General features: G+C 36.5%; 1 protein-coding gene across 2 annotated transcripts in view; it reads right to left on the bottom strand.

The window, feature by feature from the left end:
* Positions 1-25,166, bottom strand: part of FNIP1 (folliculin interacting protein 1) — a 99,601-nt gene that overhangs the window by 8,319 nt on the left and 66,116 nt on the right. For both annotated transcript variants that reach the window (XM_037509402.2, XM_037509404.2), the window contains 8 exons: positions 22,353-22,488; positions 20,600-20,801; positions 16,122-16,207; positions 12,227-12,373; positions 11,203-11,372; positions 6,364-7,786; positions 5,394-5,562; positions 660-857 (listed from right to left, as the gene is read on the bottom strand). In XM_037509402.2, coding sequence (XP_037365299.1) covers positions 660-857; positions 5,394-5,562; positions 6,364-7,786; positions 11,203-11,372; positions 12,227-12,373; positions 16,122-16,207; positions 20,600-20,801; positions 22,353-22,488 — 2,531 coding nt within the window. The remainder of the gene's footprint in view (positions 1-659; positions 858-5,393; positions 5,563-6,363; positions 7,787-11,202; positions 11,373-12,226; positions 12,374-16,121; positions 16,208-20,599; positions 20,802-22,352; positions 22,489-25,166) is intronic.

Below are 25,166 nucleotides of genomic sequence, written 5' to 3'. Positions count from 1 at the left end.
AGAAAAATCACAGAAATTTTCCATACAGATTGCATTAAATCAGTAGATCAATTTGGGTAGTACTGTCATCTTCCAATTCATAAACATGAGATGTCTTTCTATTTAGTGTATCTTCCTTAATTTCTTTTCAGCAATGTTTTATATATATATATATATATATATATATATATATTTTTTTTTTTTTTTAAGATTTATTTTTATTTATACAAGAACCAGGGTACAGGCCAGATGTGCGGGAGGGTAAGAGGATTCACCAGAGACAGAGAAGGGAACAGAACAGGCAGACCGACAGAAATACACTGCCGAGGGGAACGGCGGGCGAGACAGGAGAGGTCTGCCGTGCCATGTAGGTATCTACCCAGCCAGCTGGGATCAAACCCGTGCTGCAGAGACTGCGGATAGTTTCATAGGTTGCGTCTTAACCCCTTGTGCCACCAAGGAGGCCCCTAATGATGTATTTTAACCTTAACTACCTCACAAAGGCCCATCTCCAAATACTATCACCCTGGGGATTAGGAGTTTCAACAAATGGGCTTTCGGGGAACAGAATCACTCAATCCATATGATTTCTTTCAGAAAAACAATGATGACGCTAACAGCAGTATTTAATGCAGGTATAATTATCAGAGTGCTCAAATTCCAATCTCACACATACTTACAAAATTTGGAGATAAATTATGTTTATAAAGCTGAAGCGTGGAATGAAGCAGGTTAGAAACAAGACTGGAAACCAGTACTTCCTTTCCCAATTTATTATCTGTCACTCGTCTCTGGCTACTGGCCACTTGAACTGTCCACTTATCCATATCTGCTATAATACACACAGCTTCTGCTATTGGTTCATCCAACACTGGATGCTGTAAAGAAAAGAATTCATTTCATGGTAAGCAAATGAAGTCCTCAAACATAATGCTAATGAAATGAGGAAGTAAACCAATACTAAACAAAAACAGTATTAAATTCTAACTACTACAGCCAAGGAATCTTTAACATTGGACAATGAAGTACAGTTGACTCATGAATAATGAGGAAACTAGGGACAGTGACTCCCCATCTCTACCATGCATTGTCAAAAATCCACATATTGCTGTTGACGTCCCAAAACTTAAATATCCAGTTGCTGACCAAAACCATACTGATCACAGTCAATTAAGACATATTTTGTGTGTGTGTAATATATACTGCACTCTTACAATAAAATAAGCTATAGATAAAAAATGCTATTACGAAAATCATGATTAAGAAGATCATAAAGGTCTTGATTCTCATCATTTCCACAGTGAGTAGGCTAAGGAGGATGTGGGGAAAGGGAACTTGAAAAAAATTTCCATATAAGCGGACCCATACAGTTCAAATCCCTGCTGTACAACGGCCAACTGTAATTTACTCAACAACAAAAAAACTGAGTTACCATACAGAAATCATCAGAGGTAGAGACTTTGTATTTATTACCAGAACTCAATGTTCTTTAATGCAGAACTTACTTTTCATCGGTCTTCTGATCATTATTCAATGAATTTAACAAGTGACAACAATGTGTCAGACAACTGGAAGAAAACGCTTTTTTTTTAATCTTGAAAGAACTAAACATTTCTAAAATAGATAGGACAGACATTCAAGTGAACAAGTCAATGGTAATAAAATAAAAGTTCTGTGCTAACTAGCTAACTACCCCAACGTGGCAAGCATTAATTTGAGCGCCTTAGGGTCTATTCCTTGTGTGCTAGGCCATGGGTGCTAGGTTTTTCTAATTATTAAGATATATATTCAGAGTATAGATGCTAACAGCTTTTTTTTAAGAGATTTTTTTTTTTTAAAGATTTATTTATGTATGCATACATGAGCTGGGGTATAGACCAGAGATGCGGGGGGTGAGAGGATTCAGTGACAGAGCAGGGAACAAAACAGGCAGACTGACTGAAACACACTGCTGAGGGGAGCAGCAGGCGAGACAGGAGAGGTCTGCTCACAATATGGGTTGCTCGGAGGCAGGCGGGGATCAAACTGGCACTACAGAGGCTGCGGACAGCTTCACAGTGCTGCGCTCAACCGCCTGTGACACCAGGGAGGCCCAGATGCTAACAGTTTAAAAGAAGCAAACCAATAGGTACAAACTTGAGTTTCTAAGAAACATTAAATGAAACAAAAAAGGCATTATGCATACACACATTTATCCCAACAACACTTTAATAAATTCACACCTATATCTAAATCAAAGTATATTTAAAAAATACTCAAATTCTTTACCATATATTTATAAATAACTATAGAACATGTAGAAGACTTTCTTTTTATTTTGTATGTCTTTATATGTTGTTTATCACAAACATTTGCTAAATGACACTTTTATAATTAGAAAATTTATAATTAGAAAATTTTATAATTAGGCACAATGGAAAAAGTATGTTTTGTTTTTTACATTTTAAAAAGACAGTTTTTTAAGGAAAAAGAGAGTGAGAGAGAGAGGTACCTGCACAGACACAGGTAAGCAGGAGAGCAGGAAAACATTTTAAACATATATACAGTGATAAAAGGACTACAGGCACATATGTCCCTGGCTCCCAATGGTTTACACATAAAAACTGAAAGCGATAATTAAGTAAAGAGCACCATTATCAGAAAGAGAGAACAGTTCTACAGTGCTCAATACTGCAACATATTTCTGTATTTGAAAGATAAAGATTTCCTCTTCACTGCTCATTTGGAATACCAGCAATAACACTGAGATTAAAAAACTACAATTTACAACACCTGAACCCAATGGCTTTTTTTCCTTTCTAACTTTCATTATTACTACAGTTTCGCAGCTAAGTATACATGCTTGCTCCTGAAGAAGCACAGGTTTGGCACCCCACCAAAAGATATCCCATTGCCCATTTAAGGAACAATCACTTTGAACAAAGCTCTTTGCTTGATGTTAAAAAACAAAGACACCAAAGCTCGCATCCTCTGAAGGAAATTCAAATAAATACAATTGGCTACAAAAAGACATATATCTTTAACCAGTTGTAGGGTAAGGAAAAAAGTATCAGGCTTTTCTGCCCTCCTGCCATTAGGATAGATGATGGAACCCTGATGTCCCGAATGCATGCCTGATGGCGGGTACCTGGAGTGCGGTGTGGGCATATGTAGATGGGATTCACCTGGGCTAAGACTGGGCTTATAAGGGCGGCGTCAAGGGGAACCACGAGAGTGAAAGAGAAGCAGAGAAGCAGCAGAACAGAACTACCAGAGAGAGAGAACCACGAGAGCAGAGAAGCAAGGTCACGAGAAAACGCTGGAGGCCTCAGATAGAGTGAAGACTTGCTGGGGGCTGGGAGGTCTGCCAGCCTCCCGGCCCCCCAGCACCCTTATATGCCATGTACCCGGTAAACCCCAATAAAAGCCTACAAAAGCCACTAAGGGCTCCAGGACTCTCTCCTCCTTTATTCCGTCTGCTTGGGTTATAGAGATCCTGCCCTGTGCCCCTTCCTGCCCCCTACACCAGTGAAAATGAAAAGCTGTTTCCTTAAAAAGATCAACAAAACGGACAAACCTTAAACTAGATTAGGAATCAGCAAACTTGACAAAACTCTGCAGCTGAAGTAGAAAAAAGTTATAAAGAATGTAAATAAATGTGTATGATCATGTTCCAACAAAACTTCATTTACACAAAGCAGGTCTAATTATCCTCTGGGCCATGCCTTGCTAATCACTGATGCATATGGGCCAAAAATATCTACCAAATAAGTCAAGCCATGAATGAATTCCTCATTGGAGGATTCCCCTAACTTATGGGGGAAAAAAGAAAAAAAAGCACATCATAAAAATCAGAATTGAAAGGGGGCTCCCCAGTGGCGCAGCGGGTCGAGCACTGGGCTGCAAAGCTGCCCGCAGCCTCTACAGCGCTGGTTTGATCCCCTGCCGCCAGGCGAGGGTCCCACATGGCACGCAGATCTCTCCTGCCGTCCGCCGCTCCCCTCAGCAGTGTACTTCAGTCCTTCTGCCTGTTCTGCTCCCTGTTCTGTCTCTGGTGAATTCGCTCACCCTTCCGCACTTCTGACTGTACCCAGTGCTTGTATAAATAAATAAATCTTTAAAAAAAAAAAAAAATCAGAATTGAAAAAGGGGACATCACCAGTGACCTTAAAGAAAATAAAAGGATTATTAAGTGTCCGCTAAAAACAACTTCATTCCAACAAATTAGGTCAGTTAAATAAGACTAATTCCTAGAATGACAAAAATTATCAAAATTGAGGAAGAAATAAAGTCAGAATAAACTGTAACAAGAGACTGAATTAGCACTTTAAAATATTCTCATTTTAAAAACTGACGCTCAGATGGATTCATTGGTATAGTCTGTCAAACACCGCGAGAAAAATAGTATCAGTCTTTCAGAAACCGTCCCAGAAAATGGAGGAACTTTCCAACTCATTTAATGAGCAAGTATGGTTCTGACATTAAAAGGTAGATGGAAACATTACAAGACAACTATAGACTAACATCCTTTATGAATACAGACTCTAAAATCTACCACACTGGATTTGGTAAATCAAATTCAGCAACAATGAAAAAAAGACTACACACCATGACCAAGTGTTGGTTCAACATCTAAAAATCAGTGAATATAACCTATTATCAATTTAAAGAGTCACATAATCATTTTAATAGACACAGAAAAGTATATGACAAAATCCTATATCCATTTATGATTTAAAGAATAAAACTAAGAAAACTAGGAATAGAAGGGAACTCTCCCCACCTGATAAAAGGGATTTACAAGAATCCAACAAGTACTTCCATACTTATAATAAAAGACTCAATTATTTTTCCATAAGATCAGGAAAAGAGAAGGATGTTCACTGTTAACACTTCTATGCAACACTGTACTGAAGGTCCTAGCCTGCATCATCAAAAGAAACAAAAGGTATCCAGACTGGAAAGAAAGATGTAAAACTGTCCATTCACTGATGACAAAATCCTGTATGTAAAAATTCTAAGGAATTCACACAAAAAACTGTAAGAACTAATAAGAGTTTGCAAGGTGGCAGGATACAAGATACAAAGAAATAATTATACTTCTATATACTAGCAATGAACAATGTGAAAATGAAATCATGAAAATAATCCATTATATAAGCATTTACAACTTTTTGATATTACAAATACTCAACTGATGAAGATCCATGAATACACACAATAATTTCTCTATTTCATATTTCTATTTGGATAAATTCCTGGAATTTTCTACTTGCTTTCACAATGACAGGTATAAATATGCAGGCAATATATATAAAGTGGTGAATTTAGAGAATCATGACTGTATCCAGAAAAATGTTACCAAAAATATATAGCAGTTCTGTTGATTAAAAGATCTCTAATCAAAAAATTCTAGGTCAGTAAAAGTCACTCACCTGCACAGCATGAGATAAATCTGATACCAGACACTGACGGAGCCTTTCATCACTCCCAACTCCTTGAAGAACAAAGTCAGGCACGTAAGATGAACAGTAGCCACCCAACAAGGACCTTCCGAAGTTGGCAATGTTTGGCTGAACAGCACTCACTTCAATTAATTTTGATCTGGAAGAAAGTTCCCCAAAGAAGGTATAATCTAATTAGTAGTAAACATTTTTAACACCAAGAAAGTGTTAAGACTATTAATCCGTATTTCTTGTACATTTCTTTTCTATAAAATATATTCAGAGTAAAATCATCCTAAAATAAAAATTAGCTTAAGCGCTCAATCAGACAACACTCCTTTCTATACAGAGTAGAGGATCTGATGGGACACCTCCAAATGAGGTGAGCATAAATCTTTCATGATAGACTTTAGGAACGCTGTCCCTTGTGTTTATAACACATTCTCAATACAGTCTATTATGAAAGTCATCATCAAAAACAAATTCAAAGCTTTTTTATAAAATTTCTCAAGGATGAATCTCTCCCTTGAATTAAGTATGTATTTCCTAATTTCATCTTAATTTTGAACAAATATATTTCTAACAGTCATTTTCTATCTTCTCAGTGATTCTCTCTCCCAAGTTGTCAGGCTCAGCATAAATTTTTTTTGAGAGTATAGTTCAGTCTTAAGTTCTTTTTAGGAGTGTAATACACTCCTAAATGGCTTGAAATACAAATGTAAAGAATCCCCTACATACCAACATAATTTTTCTCTAATGCCTTCACAAAGCCCTTCTGGTCTGCCCAAAGGGCTTAGCCTTTAATCTTTTCTATGAATAAAAGCACATGATAATAAAAGAATTGTTCCAGGATAATAAACATTATTAACACCAAGAAAGTGTAGATTATTGTATCTGTTACTACCAACCTTCAGGGACCAGTTAAAGAATAGTATATATTTAGATAAAATCTTATATTTACCCAGGAAAAGGTATCTCATCCTCTTCTGCCCAATCTTCTTGGTCTCCTCCATAATAACTGCTTACTTGTCTACTTATATCATGACCTATATCTTCACTTTCACTATCTCCAAGGGCACTATCTGAACTTTCGTTTCTTGGAATGTCCCACTCACTCCCTACAACAATTTTTTTCTCTGAACTCTCTTTATCCCCATGGGGGACAAGAATGGAGAGTGTATCTCTTTGATCCTGCTGAGGAAAGCAGGTTTTACATGAATCTTGGTTAACTGTTTCTACACACTTACAAAATTCATTGTTTTGTTTGGTATTTTTTGTATATAATCTTTTTGAAAACTCTAACATACAGCAATGCTCTTTACTCTCTGTACTTATTTTAACTGGAATATCATCAATAGTCCTGGTTTCAATGGAATCGTCATTAAAATATTCATCAAATAAGCTTATGCTTTCTGAGTCTGAGGGATTCCAACAGGGATGGTCACAGGATTCTCCAGAAACCAGGTTTGGTATATCAGATTCGCCAGATTGGTCCTTAGTTGTTTGTTTTGTTTCTTGATGCTGATCAGCAGCCCCTCTTTCTTCCATCTGCGGTTTGGTGTGATGCTTGGTGATCTGATCCACCACTGCCTGACTACGCAGTTCAGTATCTGAGTCAGGTGACAAAGAATCCCCAATCAAGAAAGTAACCTTTGTCTGGGTTGCCTCACAAGAAAATGCAGCAGTCACAAGGTTATCCTTATCTGGTGGTTTTTTTTCCACAACCACTCCTGTGGATCTCAACACTTGGTCTGCATGATTATCTGAATCCAGCAATTCTTCTCTCTGCCATGCTTCCTCTGCTGGCTCTAGCCCTGACTTTGACAATGCACATTTGTCTATTGGAGCAGATCCTGTGCAAACAACTGTCTCTAACTTGGTGTCAAGGCAGGTTCTTAATTTATCTCCATACTGTTTAACATCAGCAGCATTTTCTTTTTGGCAGTCAGCAGGAGAAATCATTCGACACTCATCTGAAATTCCTAGCAGTTCCTTAGAGCTATTTTGAGTATCTTCTCTCTGTTGTGAAATATTCTCTATATTTTGCCCAAGAAGTGGATGGCTACAATATTTACAGTTACAGTTAGCAGTCCTTGTTTCTTCTGATTCTTTAAAGAGCAAACTGCTTTTGTTTCTATGCATTGTTATAAGCACATATTCAGATTCTTCTATTTCACCTTTCTCTAAAGTGGTAGTAATTACTGTGCCTGGCATAACGATGGCTTCATCTTCTCCATTTTCTAAAAGATGGGTTTCTTGAAGTTCAGAGCATCTTATGAAGTACGTAAGAAAATAGAGTAGTCTCTGGACCATATCTGGTCGTTTACCAACTACCACAGTCCTTGCTAACCGCACAGGAGAGCCGATAGCACCATACAAATCCCCTGCAATGAAAAAATCAGTTAATGGACACACCCTCTAACTCATGCAGCTAAACCCACTAATTTCAATAATCAGAAACCTACTCTTATTATACGAATAATATTATATATTATTATTATAATAACCTACTCTTGTTATATTGCTCTCAGTTATTTAATAGGTGAGTGACTGACTATTCAGGATGATGTGAATGGTCTCAACCAAAGTAAAGGATGAATGGAAAAGTTTTCTAGCTTCCTCCTTAAGCAACTGCCATCATTCTAAAACCTCAAAGAGTCAGTTCTAAAAGTCACATTTCCCAAGAATATTCTCTGTGCCTCACCCCAGGCAGAGCACTTCATCTAGTTGGGAAGGTATTATCTGAAGTACTACATGCAAAAGAATTATGTTAATCCAATGAAGAGAAGATAAAGCACAGTAGCTGCAGGAGGAGAGGCAAGAAGGAATGGAGCAGAGTTGGAAGAGTTACATTATATATTTAAACTTTCTTGATCAGATTCCTAAACCTTAACCGTTGCTGTGCTACCCAGGGCCCCGCACTAGTGCCCATGATTTTAGAAATCCATTTTCCTTTCCATTTTCTAGAGGACTTGGTACTCAAGGTAGACCATAAAGGGAAGGAATAATGAGGCCCATCCTGACTAAGAGGAAAAGAAAAGGCAACACATCTAGCCATGATTCATTTTCACTTTTATGTCTATTTTCACTCTTATGTCCATTTTCACTTTTATGTCCATTAAAAGGGAGGAGAGGAGAACCTAGGAGTTACCAATCCCATTTCTATGTTTATGCTATAGCCCAAATTAAACCAATCAATGAACAAGTGCCAAACACACTCTAAAATGGAAAATATAAAGCCACTAATTTAAATTTAATTCCATGTTTGCAACTTGTCAATATTGTCAATATACACATTTTTAAAAGTTCTATTTTTACCTTACCCTCCAACCCCACTTTTATTTTTTTTTAAGACTGATTTATTTATGCATACAAGAACTGGGGTACAGGTCAGAGGTGCAGGGGAAGGACGAGGTGAGAGGATTCACCAGAGACAGAGTGGGGAACAGAACAGGCTGATTGACTGAAATACACTACTGAGGGGAGCAGCGGGCGAGACAGTAGTGGTCTGCTGCACCATGTGGGTAGCTCCTTGGCCGGGGAGCGAACTCGTGCTGCAGTAGTTGTGGATAGCTTCATAGTGCTGATGCTTAAACCCTGTGCCACCAGGGAGGCCCCCAACCTCACTTTTAAAGGGACAAATACAAATTAGTTTCAAATAAATATATGCTATAGATAATACTATGACAAATTCTTCTCCTCTGGCTAAGCCACTGCCTGTAATAGTAATATACCATTGTTAAATTACTCCCAAAGTTCCCACTAATCATCAAATAAATTGAAACTTCTTCACCATGGCAAATGACTCTTTCATGGCTGGTCTGACTTTACCTTTACAGTAGGTTTATCTTCTTATAGTTACTCTTTCACCTTTATTCACCCAAAGTCCCACTTAAAAGTAGGCTGCCTAAACTGGACCACTGAATACTCTCAGGATTTTAACACACTAACCTCTTTACTTATGCTATACACTTTCCTTTCCTTATCTCTGCTAGTCCAAAGTTTTCCACCCAAGCATTCTCCCTTGTGTAAAAGTAAGCTTCCTTTATTGAACTCCCTCTAAATTTCGTTTCTCTCATACTTCCACTTTAAATCATGATTACTGTCCATATATATGTTACCAACAATATTAACCTGTCAACTTCTTGGGGAAAGGGAATAGATACTATTTATTTTTATACCCTCCAATGTTCTTTGTACAGACCTGATGTTATGCACTCAGCAGAACTGAAAATAGACTTGAAATATTCAAATAAAAAATGCTACTGAATTACTTGATCTAAATAAATGTATGATAATATTCATATAATGAAATACTACTCAGAATTTAAAGGGAGTAAATTATTTATACAAAATAGGTGAACTACAAAAAAAGTTATGCTGAATGAAACGGGTCAAGCAAAAACAAGAAGCATGTACTCCATGATTATACAAACTCTAGAACATGTCAACTAACCTGTAGTGACAGAAAATAGATGAATAGGTGTCTGGGTACAGGGGAAGGTGAAAGGTACGGTGAGGAGAGCAGGAGGGACAGATTATAAAAGGGCATGAGGAAACTTTGAAAACGATGGATACGTTCACCATCTTGACTGTGGTGATGTTTTCAAAGATATGTATACTTTGGGGCCTCCCTGGTAGCATAGGGGTTAAGTCTCAGCACTACCACACTATCACTACTGCAGCCTGAGTTGGATCCCCAGCCAGGGAGCTAACCCACATATGGCACAGCAGACCTCTCCTGTCTTACCCACTGATCCCCTCAGCAGTGTATTTCAATAAACCTACCCATTCTCCTCCCTGCTCTGTCTCTCATGAATCCTCTCACCCCCACCCTGCACTTCTGGCCTACACCCCGGCTCTTCTATGCATAAATAAATAAATCTTTAAAAAAGATGTATACTTTGATATAAATATTAAAATTTAGCTAAGTGTATGTTTTATATATGTGTTTGTTTTATGCCGATTAGTAATTAAATAAAAGTGGGGGGAAAGAGGAAGGAAAGACAGAAGACTGGAAGAAAAGGGGAAGTTACATAGATAAGCCATATGACATTCTGCCTGGCAAGCTCACTCATTAGCACAACCTAAGGGTTGTGTACTCTACCAAGTTACCAAACTATGCTTATCTTAATCACTCCTCCTTCCCTATCACTGAACAGCAAGTGCGTAAGAGCAGGAGAGACAGCATCTACATTTACCAGGTGTTATCCAGGAGTAAACACTTTACATATATTGTCTCATTTATTATTCATAAATTTGTGAAGTATGTACTATTATTATGCCCACTTTATAAAATAAGAAAATTGTGACTCCACAGCGTGCTTTCGGAGCTTCACATTACAGTGCCTTCCTAATGACTGTCAACTCATCAACAACACCCTCTGTTCTCTGTTACCCATTTATTCACTAAGGCCTAGCACTAAGGAAATATTTTACATAACCCCTCAACAAACAAAGGTAGAACAGAAATCTCAAGGGCTACTTCTCATTTAATTGTATGTATTCTATCACAGGTGAATGCGAATTCTTTCTAGGCAAAGTACCGAACACAAAACACCCTGAAGTTGCTAACAGGCCAGTCATCATCCCACTCTTCTTGTTCCAGTAGTAGTTCTATACAAGGAATGGTATGAGGCATAAGATTGGGACAGGACAATTTAGCAGACACAAAAGAACAAATAATCTTTTAAAATGGAGGTGATAAAACAGAGCATTTTCTTTCTTTTTGTTTTTGCTATAAAATAATTCGACAGTCCATGTGAACGGCCAAAAAAATGAGGGTTTTCAGACTACCTACCCAGTTGTGCCCAAAGTGGATTATACGGATGAGTCTTTGCCAACATGTCCACACTCTGAGAGGAATGTTTTTCTAAAAAGATTTTTATAGGTGGTTGTCCATTTGGCATGACTGTTGGAACCCAGGCAAGATGATTCGTGAGAACTGCAGTAATAAGTGCTGGCAAGAATCTGAAAACAAAATACATCCTATCAGATTCCAACCTGCCTTCAATAAAACTTTAGGCAAAAATGCAGTAACAGAAGAAAGTAAAAATTACATATTCTCATGTGACCAAATGGCATAAAAAAGGGAAAGGGAAAAATAGGTATAGCACCACAATGAAAATGGACATTAATAAATTCTTCACTTAGACAGGAGTTTAAAGAAAATTCATAAAGACAGCATTCACCAGGAGCTATTTTCTGATGATAATTACAAAAGGAAAATGCCATTTCATCTGAAAAACTATGGATTTTTTAAAGTATTTAATCTGCAGCTTATTAATGAATCAATTATCAGGTCTATATACCTCCAAATTACTTATTAGGAAAATAATAGAGAGTAAATGTTAAATTATCAAAGAGAATAAAAACACAAAAATTACTCATAAGAATTCTAGGAATTTAATAAAAGTTTTAGAAGAAAGCAATACGATAAAATACATTAAAAATGTATCATCGGAATTCTGCAGCTTTCTTAAATATGAGTTTTACTTCTTTTCTACTGAATGAAACAGTATAAGTACATACAGTTTGCAGGAAAAGAGAAGCCTCAAAGAATTCTATAACACATCAGGAATTTTAACTTAACATGAAATTTAAAAAATGTTTTCTGTTTCGCATTCAGATGAACTATGCTCTTCTTCCACAACCTATCTTTTAATTATTTTAGAATTGTTTTGATTATGAGTAAAATGAAATAATTCCAGAAAAAAAATGATTGATTCTTTGACTCTTGTAACAGAGTTTGATGACAACAAAGATACCTAATTATAGTAAATATAGCTAACATAGGGTAAATAGACAGACAGAGTAGGTCATACTGATTTTTTGAAGCATTTTCCATTAGAAAAGTGAACTCCTTCATGAAACGGTGGCAAAGCTGGTTCTTTTCTGGAGTCCCAGACATCATTGTAAGCCAGACAGGCTCTCCAATTCGTGGCATTGTATAAAGATTACAAATTGTTGTTCTAAAAAGAGGAAAATATATTGTGAAATTCATAGTTTCAAGAATTATATACACTTAAAGTTTATGTTGAGAGCCTTACCCTTATTCCTAGATTACTAAAGCTTTTTTTCGGTAATTGAGGTAACACTGGTTTATAGCACTATATATGATTCAGGGAAAAGGTTCACATCTCCTCAGATGTACCTCAGCACGCCCCATCCACCACCAAAGCACCCATATCCCTTTTTATCATACAACAGTAAGCCCCCTCTCTATACATTGTTCCCACTCCCTAGTCTCTCTCACAGGTAGCCTCAATTCCACAGTCATATTTCTAGGCTTTGTTTTTGTTTAGTTTTGCCTATTCTTTTGCTTTGTTTCTCTATATATTTCACATATGATTGAAATCATTCAGTATTTTTCTTTCTCCCATTGGCTTAGCCTAACCACCCCCAATTCCATCCATGCAATCACAAGAATTCACCTCTTTCTGTTTTTTAATAGTGATTGGCATTCCATTGTGGATATGTACCACCTCTTCTTTTTAGAGGAGACAGTGAATCGAGTCTTTCCTCCCCTGTTATCAGTCTTGTGCCATGAGAAACGGTCTGTATGTTAACTCAAATATATTGGTGGTGGGACTGGCTCTGACCCCAATGACTGTGTGACTCAGCTAAGTTATTTCCCTAGTTAAGTATCAGTTTCCTCTACATGTAAAATTAAAATATAGGACTATATTAAGTTCTAAAGCCACTTCCAGGTATATTTCTAAGGTTTATGCCAAATGTACTTCAATATATTACAAATAAAACCATAGAAAATATCCTAAATGAGGTAATAGCTTATCCATATATCCAATCATAACAATAGTTTATCAGCTTCATTTTTTTTGCTTATGCTGATACTCTTCACTAAGGTTCTAAAGAACAGTAAGGACACTATACAAGCGTGCTATATCTTTTGACTCTCAATAGTCTCAAGTTTTTCTTTTCTTTCTTTTTTTTTTTTTTAAAGATTTATTTATTTATTTATACAAGCACTGGATACAGTCAGAAGCGCGAGAGGGTGTGAGAATCCACCAGAGCCAGAGCGGGAAGCAGAGCAGGCAGAAGGACCGAAGTACACTGCTGAGGGGAGCAGCGGGCAGCACGCCATGTGGGACCCTCCTCCAGTGGCCGGGGAGCAGCCGGGGATTGAACTGGCGCTGCAGAGGCTGCGGGCAGCTTCGCAACCCAGCGCTCAACCGCTGCGCCACCAGGGAGGCCCTCAAGTTTTTCTTGACTCAACACAAGAGATGGTTAGTCCGCAAGTATGAAAGTGCTTTCTGGTGTCTTTTGCATTTACATAGACAATATCTAGTCCTATGAGTTGCACTCTACTCTCTTCCAAAGAGTTCAAAAGATACTTTTAAAATAGTAATTCTTTTATTTTTACATTAATATCTATATATTACCTATCTATCCACTGAAGCAAATTTATGCCAGCAAAGTCATATATATTCACTAGACTAAGTAATTCCTGCAAAGGTGGGACTTAAAAAAACTAATCCATCTCTCAAACTTTTTACTCTCCAGAATATGTGGGAACCACATATGACTGAGCACATTAGCTTTTTTATGCTGTATACTATGACCTCAGAATGTACTTCTCACTATGTGCAACTTTATATTGTCATTGACAATCTAGAAGTAATGGTGTTTTCTTTTCCCCAATGATTATGTTATACCTTTCAACTGTAAGAAGTACAAGTATTTTCAGTCATCTGACTCTTTACTTTTCCTGGTCTGTCCTTGGAGAATGAAAGATTCCTTCAGTAGGAAGGAAACCGTAAAATACCTGTAAATATGATTTAGTCTTTTTTGACATGTATGATGTCAAAATAAAAACCCAAAGTTGCCAGCCAGCAACCAACTAAACATGCTTCCTGCTTTTCTTGGTTTCACGGCTTCCACATACATACAAATCACTTCCTTCTTCCTCTCGATTACCTAAAACTCATTAATTATTTATTCTCAAATAATCACAAACTTTAAAAAGTATCTAACTGCTAATTTTTAATATTTTAATATTTACTTAATTTTAAAATTAAGTATGACAGAATCTCATGAACTTGCAACAATATTCCATAAAGTCAACACAAACGTGAATTAGTGAACACCAATCACTGCTTCTGTGGAAATACTGGGCTAGGTTCCTGAGAGCCTCTGGTCACAACATTTTCATCATCCCATCAATTACATAATCCTGTTTTATGTGGGTTTCTGTTTATAGATATCTTAATATACTGTTGACTCATTAACACTGAATTCACAGCCCACAGCACTATGACTCATCCCTGAATAAAGTTTACTTAATATGTATTTTCTCTGAAAGGCACATCCCAATATCCTTGCACTTAAGAACACTGGATAGCATTTGAGCACTATGATTGGTGGCCATTTTTAATAGGAGAATCACTGACGAAAAGCATAAAAATGCTATTAAAAAGTGACACTAAACACATGTCAAATTGGACATGATACAAAATGAGAACTCAAACAAGAAGGCAGAGTACTGCCTTATTTGACCTCATCTAGGTATGTGTGTGTCAGGCCACTCAGGTATTCCCTGACCAATGCATGTCCACAAATGATTATAAAAGCATTTTGAGATTATAAATAAATTTAACAAGTAGGTAAATTCACAAACACAGACTATAAATAATGAAGATCAACTATACATATTAAAGTACTTCCACTGACGGATCTCTTAATAAAAAAATGATGAGTTTATAAAGTATTTCTTATATATTATAAGAATGTTTAACTAACCTATGTAACCTTTCCGATTTGCACATTAACTTAAGTAAAATAATCAAACTAATACAAAAAGGAAAGCAAACAATTATGACCTAGATTTTTAATGATTTTATAGCTCTAAAGTTATAAACATTTTTATTTAAAAATATTTTGAATGAAATACCTATGACCTAATTCCTACAGTGTTGGATAGTATAAATGGCCTAGCTTTAGAATTTAAACATTGGTCTCACTCTTGTGGAATATAGAGAAATAAAACAAAGGAACTGACAGATCTAAACCAAAACAAAGTTTAGAAATAGCTGCAACAAATATGTTGTACATTCAAAGTGGTATTATGAGTCTGTTTTTAATTAATAAATTTATTTAGGGTAACACTGGTTTACATTACTATATATGATTCAGAGGAACAGGTTCACACCTCAGATGTATATCACCACACCCCATCCTCCCAGAGCACCCATCTCCCTTTATCATACACCTTTGGGCCCACTCCTCACTTTGTTACCATTCATCCCTCTTCTCCCCCTCTAATGACTTCAATTCTAACTAAGTTCACATAACTACATAAGAACTATACTCAGTTCCTGTATCCTAATATATTATGCCCAGCTTTCAAAAAAAAACTACAAGGTATACTAAATGGCAACAAACACATCTAGGTGTGCAAGAGAAAAACAAAGCACATTTCTGTCAGCTCAAAATAACTTTTCTGGTGACAATGCTTGTCTAATGGCCATATAATAAAAACACACCACTGTAAGTTCCCAAATGTGCTCAAACCCATGTGTATTTGATAGTTAATAACATAGGAACAATTGGCCACTGAATTATACCCTCACTTGGCTATGGAAAAAAAAAAAAAAAACAACTTTTGAAATTAAAACTTATTAGAATAAGTTGCAGCAAAGAAACAAACCTAGCATACAACAGTGAACAATTCTGTATTATGGAATACTTAAGAATATGTACCTGAATTCATTTAGGGCATCAACTATTCGATTATATGCCAAACTCCTCTGACTGGCATCAGCTGACCTCCGGCTCATTTTCATAGCCTTGAAAGCAATCAGATAGTTAATTCTTAAACTATCATGGGAAAAATATGACAAAAATAGTGAAAGACAAGAAGTCACATTATTTCCACAAAACACTCTACCACCACTCTTACCTAGAAATATGTAATAAAGGCACATATTTACAGTGGTTTTCTTTCTTGCACTTTGTTCATTAATGATTATAATAAATTCAGAATGTTCAAATGTTAAATCTCTTATTGTAAATGTCAAACCACAGAATGTTAATACACAAAGAAACTGATGTTGACTGTTTCTTGGTCACATAAAACTATTTTTTTCCCAAACAAAACAAAACACAAAGATAATAACAATACCTCATGGTTTCCACTAATATTTTACAGATACTGGCTCTGTTAACTAAACCTTTCTCTAAATCTAAAACAAAAAAATTACTGAAAGTTGGGCCTCCTCGGTGACACATAGGGTTGAGCGCAGCACTGTGAAGCTGTCCGCAGCCTCTGCAGCTTGGGTTCGATTCCCAGCTGGCCAGGGAGATACCCACATGGCATGGCAGCCCTCTGCTGCCTTGCCCACTGCTCCCCTCAAGTAGTGTCTTTGGTCTGTCTGCCTGTTCTGCTCTCCACTCTATCTCTGGTGAATCCTCTCACCCTCCTGCGCCTTTGGCCTGTACCCCAGCTCTTATATAAAATAAAAATCTTAAAAAAAAAGGTACATTAAAAAATGTGTTTATAAAAAACAAAGCTTCATTATTTGTAAAGTGAAACCTACTGTTTTTAAAAACAGTTGACAGATTCCCCATTTATAAAAAAGTGAATATTCCTTATCTAAAATTGAGCAGCATCCTCCATTAATTTTATCTGCAATAACGTATTTAATTAACAAAAATCTCAAAAGGTGGCACGGTGTTCAAAATAATTGACAGCTACCAGAAATTCATAGCTTTTCACTTGAAAAAAAAAATCAATAGTCTGAAAATTGGTTATAGAAGATAACTTCTTTGGATGGTTCAATGATTACTATTATCATTAATTGACAACTATAGAACTTTTAAAATTAAGTCTCATTCATTTATATAAAGTATTTATTCATTCAAGCTTTATCTTTCACCTTTAAAAAGAAATGAGATGTTAAATTTGAACAATTATCCAGACAACTGTAAGCACTGCAATGTATACTTTAGGTTACAAAATGTCCAAAGCATTAAAACAATAAAAAGCAATCATTAACGAATGTTTCTAGTTTTAAACATCAAAAGCTTGAAACACTTTTCCTAGTAACTCCAGATCTCAGTTCAGCCAGTGTACTGACTTCACTAATAATTGACAACAAAAAGGAACAAAAGTCAACTGATGAAAATGTCAGCAGTGTCCAACTACTGAAAAATTAAGTGGAAATGATTTTTAATCATTTGTTTAATAAAAAGTATTGCCAGTCATCTGTCTTTTGACAGATTCAATGTAAATAACTAATATTAGTGTCTTCTCTACAAGCAGATAATCCTCAGTCACCTCTGAGGTGACTAAGATGCATCCTTAAAAAATGTATCCTCTGTTTCTAGACCATTAGAATTGATCTTCCCATCTCCAGTCTCTTATTTCAATCTCTTCTAAACATTTTGACAACTTAATTTTCCTAAAGCAAAGTCAAAACTGCTGGCAAACATTCCAGATTCTTTGTGATCTGGAACCCATTAATTCTCTCAGCCATACCACTAACTATTCCCTTTTGGACCCTATTCCTTCTGCACATTGTCACAGGAATTAATTTCAGTAATAACCATTGATTCATTAGCTTCTGGGAATCTCTTCTAAAAAATAATGGAAAATTCACCAAGATGTTAACTAAAGTATAGTTAAAGTTGTGAAAAAGTCGAAATGGCCTAATAGAAAAATTGTTACTTAAGCTGAACAACAAAACATATTTAAAACCATTTACAATGACATGAGAAATGCATGTGATACAATGATGAGTTTTTAAGAACTGGCATGAAATTAAAACAATGTGCTTGCAGCACAATCTCAATCAAGTAAAAGTACAATACAGAAAAGGTATGATAAGACTGCAAACGTCAATGAATTATCTTTGTGTGGCAAGGATATCAATTTTTCTTGATATCCTGCTATATCCAATTTCCAGTGTTAAGTTTAAAAAATCCTACACATCCTTTAAGATGCAGAAATGTCTTTCCAATAGGAAGTCATTTGTCCTTCCTATGAACTCCTAAGCACCCAGCTAGCTAAGTCAGTAGAGCATGAGTCTCTTAAAAAACCTTGCTTGTTCTTTACTTTTAGTTATCTTTAAGCTCTATCTCATATTCATAATTTTGTTAATTTATGTTAAGTTATGCAGGACTGGACACAACTGCTCACTCCTACCTTCATGAAATACTTTTTTTCACCTGGCTCCCTCTTGGTTTTTTTTTTTTTTTTTTAAATAGAGGCATGTTTTATTTATTTATTTGTTTGTTTGTTTGTTTGTTTGTTTGTTTATACATGCACTGGGTACAGTCAGAAGCACGGGAGGGTGAGAGAATTCACCAGAGCCAGAGCGGGGAGCAGAGCAGGCAGAAGGACCGAAGTACACTGCTGAGGGGAGCAGCGGGCAGTAGGAGAGGTCCGCGCGCCATGTGGGACCCTCCTCTGGTGTCCGGGGAGCAGCCGGGGATCGAACTGGTGCCGCAGAGGCCGCAGGCAGCTTCGCAACCCAGCACTCAACCGCTGCGCCACCGGGGAGGCCCTCCCTCTCGTTTTTTCTCTTACTGGAGTGAGTGGTCGATTCTCAGTTTTTGCTGATTCCTTCCTTTTTGGCTCCTCAGATTTTAAGTAATGAAATGCTTCACAATTCAGGTTTAGGATCTCCTCACCTTTCTTCTCTCCCTCAATTAGTTTCATGGTTTTAAATACCATTACTACACTGTTAGCTGTCTATCTTGGACCTTCCCCCTAAACTCCAGACTCATATAAAATACTTGGATGTCCAAGAGGCATCAAGCAAACTTCCATTCCTCCTCCACCAAAGCTGCTCCACTAAAGTCTTTCTCATTTTAGTACTGTGACTGTATCATTCTTACTGCTGAAATGAAAAATCTTGAGTCAACCTCAAATGTTCTATTTCTCATATAAGCACCCCAATTCAGTCCATCAGCTAATCTCGTTAACTTTATTTTCAATATACATCCAGAATTCAAAGCACTTCTCACCATCACTAAATTGGTTTGATTATCCACAATTTCTCATCTGGATTACTGCAACAGTCTCCTAACTGGCCCTACAACTTCCACCTTTTTTCCTAGAAATCTATTCTCTACCATCATTTAAGAGTGATCCTTATAAATAATGTCACTATTCCACTCAAAACCCTCTCTAGTTTCCCATCTTTCTTAGAGCAAATGCCAAAGCTCTTACAGTAGTTTCCTATGATGCCATACATGATCTGGTTTCACTTCTAATCCAGTCACTTTCGCCTTGTTATTGTTGCTCATGCATAAGGTTTAATTATCCCATAGAACCTTTGCCACTACCTAGAATATTCTTCTCCCTGAAAGCTGTAGTTCACTTCCTCTACATCTCTGGACCAAATGTCATTTTGTCAAGGGGCTTCCTGACTAGCTTATAAAAGTTAGCAATCCTGGGCCTCCCCGGTGGCGCAGCGCTTGAGCGCTGGGTTGTGAAGCTGCCCGCAGCCTCTGCAGCACCGGTTCAATCCCCAGTTGCTCCCCTACCACCAGAGGAGTGCCCCGCATGGCGCGCTGACCTTTCCTGCAGCCCGCTGCTCCCCTCAGCAGTGTACTTCCCGCTGCTCCCCTCAGCAGTGTACTTCGGTCCTTCTGCCTGCTCTGCTCCCCGCTCTGGCTCTGGTGAATTCTCTCACCCTCCCGCGCTTCTGACTGTACCCAGTGCTTGTATAAATAAATAAATAAATCTTTTTTTAAAAAAAGGTTAAAGAGATCAGACAGCAAAATCTTTAAAAAATAAAAAAATAAAAATAAAATAAAAATTAGCAATCCTTCCAGTCAATGTTCATTACAAATCTTTTGTGTATTTTATCTCCACAGCACTAAATACCATCTAAAATCTTATGTATTCATTTATTTGTTTGCTGTCTCATCAGGTTAGGAGTGTTGCTTTTTCACATCTTACCTTCAGTTGAAAGAATAGTGCCTTGCCACATTATAGGCCCTCAAATATTTATTTACTGAAAGATCAGATGAATGACCTTTTTATTTATTTATGATATTTTATTAGACAGTAAGCACCTTAAAAAGAGTCGAAGTCTATTTGAATCTTCCAGAATACTTTGCAGGGTTCAAATGCCTCCAAAATTTTCTGCCCAATTAACATAGTGCTTAAATCAGTAAAATAAGATTCAAAGGAAATTTACAAAGGCGATAAACAACATAACTATGCTTACCTGTTCTATTGCACTCTTTAATTTGTTCATGTGACTTTCAAAGAGAGGAAAATGTGAAAAAAAGAATTCATTAAATTTGTTATTTTCATCTTCATCTTTGGATAATGAAAAGATTACCCCAATTGCAATCTTCTTTTTCCTCACAATTCCTGGGTTAGGGCCACAGCTTTCATCTGACAGATTAAAGCTTTCTTCTATAGACCTTAAAAATAAATGTTTTTTTTTTAAATTTAAGAAATAAATAAAAATAGTTAAATTTGCAATTCATTCTTCTTGCTTTTTCAATGTAGGCAAACCAAAGGTTTTTTACTATTTTATAAAAAAGTTCTTTGTGAAATCTACTGGCTATTCCTTTATGCTCACATTTTCATAAGAAATTTTAATAGGAAGTATGGTAAGTTTTTTGTTTAGTCAGAAGTCACTAAAAAAGCAGATAGTTTTCAATTCATAACGAACTTAACAGTGACTGAGTTTTAAGATTTATAGATGAATCTGATAAAATCTCTTCATTGTTCTAGGATCTGTATGTGTCTCCTTTCTGATTGCGACAGCAAAATCAAAGATGAATTACAGGGAATGAGCAAAGGAAGAAATAAGAATATTCATTATTTGTAACTGTACTTAACATAGATTAAAAACAGATCTTTCAAGAATGAATTTGCCAAAAGAGAAACATGAAAAGCTGAAATATCAAAACATGCAGTATATGAATCAAAGATCGAAAAGCTAAAACTGCAGGACTCCCAAAATCAAAAAAACCCCAGCATGATGGCATCCACAAGGTATTCATGATACTGGGCTCGACCTCCATAGTCATTAGGAAAACGCAAATCAAAATACTAATGAGACGCCACTTCCTGCCTATTAAGATGACCAAAAATATAGAAAAAATAGAAAATAACTATTCTTAAGGACATGGAAAGATTAGTAATGTTGTGAAGCATTTCTGGTGGGAATGTCAAATGGTGCAGCTATTCTGGGAAAATGTAAGATTCATCAAAAAATTAAAATGAGAACTCTCATATGAGTCAACAATTTTACCTCCAGGTATGTAACTAAGAGAACTGAAAGCAGGAACTTGAATGTATTTGTATACCCATGTTCATATCAGCATTATTGACAACAGCCAAAAGGTATAAGCACCCCAAATGTTCATAGACAGATGAATGGATAAAAAATGAGACAACACACACACACACACACACACACACACACACACACGGAATGTCAATCGTAAAAAGAATGACATTCAGATACATGCTATACCATGGATGAACCTTGAAGACATAAATTTTGCCAAGTAAAATAAGCCACATACAAAAGGACGAATATTGCGAGATTTCACTGATACATCTAAAGTTAAATTCAAAAAGACAGAAAATAGAACAGTGGGTATCAGTAGTAATGGGGAAGGAGGCTTTGGGAGTGATTGTTTAACAGGTAAAGCATGTAATCTTATATTTGGAGAGAGAAAAATGTTCTGGACATGAATGGTGATGATGGTTGCACAGAAATGCAAGATATAGCTAATGCCACTAAACTGTAGTTAAACATGGTAAATTTTACATTATGCATAACTTACCATAATAAAAATAAAAGCAATATATTTAAAAGTTTTCATTTCCAGACTTAAATACACAAAATACAAAGGCAGGCTCAGGGGGGGAAAAAAAAAACATACAAAATTGAGTTTAAGGAACCGATCAGTCTCATAAATTCTTCCAAAATTATAAGTTGAAAGGTTATAACTTACCATCTAGGAAACACCCCATTCTCCAAACTTGTTGTCTGGCTGCGTCGCCAACGTCGCTGATAGCTGCTGGCACAACTTCGAGTAAGTGAGGAGTTTGGAGAGGGAAACGGAGTAATAAGCAAGCTGCTGAGAGATGCTGTCAAGTCAGAATAAGAAAAAGCATACTGTATGAGTCAATAACAATAAAGTACAAGAATAAATTCCCTTTTAACAAATTTAAGAAGTGGTAACTCAAATTATCCATTTTGCTTCATAAGCCTCTAAAATTTCCATGAAGAAAATACATCACTGATGGAACAAGGTACCCAAAGGAGAAAAATCATGTATTATAACAATGTGTTAGTAAGAGACTCTGAGACAAACCCCTTTTGAAATCCTTACCCCCACCTTCAGAAGAAAATGCTACTTTGAAACAAGGTATTGCCACCTTATGGCCACCAGACTACTCTCTGCTTTAGCAGAACCCTTAGATCTTACATGAAAAATCTGAAGCAATTCAAGTTGAACTTAAGTGTTTGAGTGCCATCTAAAGATATCATTTACTACTTTACTATTTACTAGTTCTATGACTTTAAGAAACATGGTTAATTTTTTCTCGAAACATTCTTCATTTATAAAATAGGGCAAACAATTTCCATCTACAAAGGGTACTAATTAAAAAACAACTAAGATAATGTATGTGAAACACCTGTCATAATGATGCAGTCATAGAAACTCAATGAACATTTTTTTTTTTTTTCAGAAACAACAAAAAAATGTCTTTTAAAAGTACTCATGAACCACCTGTGCCAAGGCATTAAGCCTCTGAAAGCTTGACCATTTTTCTAAGAGTCATGACTATACTCACTAAACTCCAAAGAAAGAGCAGATCCTGCAGACTGCTCTCTGAAGATTCTCAGGGGTAACAGACACACACCAGTAGCGTCTACTCCAATTATAACTGCTACAGTCTCCAAACTATAGGGATTATTCTCTCCCTAAAGTCCTCCTCTGGAATCCAAAAGTTCTGTCCTTGCCTGGGATTTCAAAGCTACAATCTTTTTTTTTTCTCTTGAACTAAGGATCCTCTCCTTCTCCCTACTGGATGTAGAGAGGAACACATTAAGAACTTGTTGTTTTACTTGGCAATATTTTAATTACCATCTTCATTCTTTAACCACGTACTGAATATTTGTCAAGTAATTAAAACAGAGAAATATTATTAACATCTATAAAGAGGTACATGCCAGGTTATATATTATACTTGACAATAAGTCTGAAAACCAGAGAAATTCTCTATGACAAATTCAGTGGTAAACTAACAATAAATTGTGACCTATTTTCTTGAAAAGACCACATTTAATAATTAGTATTATAAAACTGTAGTATAAGATTGGGTATGCAGAACTAATTGGGGTATGGCTTCAGAGAAAATTCAAATGTTATGCTTTACTAAATTCTGGTATTTAGAATACCCCTGTAAGAAAAAACACAATTTACTTAAATGGCATATGTGAAAAGTCAAACTAGCCAGGTCTTTCAATTTACAGATGAAGAAAATGAAGTGTAGAAACATTAATTTATCACTTCTGAAATCCTGGATAAAATAATGAGAATTAAATTCCTGTCACAGAAGAGAAAACTAAAGCTCTATTACACATAAAGGAAATGTAAATTCCTAACGAGAATGTAAAATTCAATTAGAAAAGAAGGGTAAGATTATTTGAAAGATGCAACTTTTGTGTATTAGAGCAGAGGTTCTCAACTCTAGCTGTCTATCAAAACAAAGTGATGAGTTTTTCATTTTCTTCCCAAATATGTATCTCTAAGCCTTTCTCTAAGAATAGAATTCAGGGCCTCCCCTGGTGACGCAGCGGTTGAGCGCTGGGTTGTGAGGCTGCCCATAGCCTCTGCAGCACCGGTTCATTCCCCGGCAGCCGGCGAGGGTCCCACCGAAAAAAAAAAAAAAAAATAGAATTCAGATATATGAGAATTTTTTTGGAAGCTTCTTGCTATTCAAATGCATACCTTGGGAATTATAATATATGGTAAATTTCAGGTTCTAAGATTTCCTACCTATGTCAAAACTGAATCATAAACCAATTAAATAACAGTCATAGGACAACATAATGGATGACCATGATGAATCAAGTTTCTTTCTTTCCTTCTTTTTTTTTAAGATTTATTTATTTATTTATACAAGCACTAAGTACAGTCAGAAGTGTGGGAGGGTGAGAGAATCCACCAGAGCCAGAGCGGGGAGCAGAACAGGCAGACTCACAAAGTACACTGCTAAGGGGAGCAGCCGGCACGGCAGGAGAGGTCTGCACGCCATGTGGGACCCTCACTGGCGGCCGGGGATCGAACCAGTGCTGCAGAGGCTGCGGGCAGCTTCACAGTCCAGCGCCCAACCGCTGCACCACTGGGGAGGCACTCAAGTTTCTTTCTTTCTAACAGTAATGCAAGCCTAAGATTATTTCTTCTTTCACTTAATTTGACCTCTGGGCCCTGTCAAACACTTGTTCTTAAAGTGGTATACCCTATTTTCATGCCTTTGCCTGGCTAACTACTATTTATTTCTCAAGACACAATTCAAGTTGTCCTTTACCAAGGACTAAATTTCACAATCAAATCAAGTGCCCTTTCTCTGAACCTCTTTACACAGTTCTATCACAGAATACATCACACAATAAATTATGACATGATTTTCCTGACATGATTTTCTCTGTAGAGTCTGTGCTCCCTAAGTACAGTATCAGGGCTTCAGTGTTTTTTATTTTGTTTTTGTTGTTTTCTATCTCAGCATGTCTCAATCAAAGTTTGTTAGACAAGTTT

Source organism: Talpa occidentalis, unplaced genomic scaffold (genome assembly GCF_014898055.3).
Source record: "Talpa occidentalis isolate TD23 unplaced genomic scaffold, MPIMG_talOcc4v2.1 talOcc4.13, whole genome shotgun sequence".
Taxonomy (NCBI): domain Eukaryota; kingdom Metazoa; phylum Chordata; class Mammalia; order Eulipotyphla; family Talpidae; genus Talpa; species Talpa occidentalis.
Note: the sequence above shows the minus strand (reverse complement) of the source record. Positions and strands in the feature narration are given on the sequence as shown.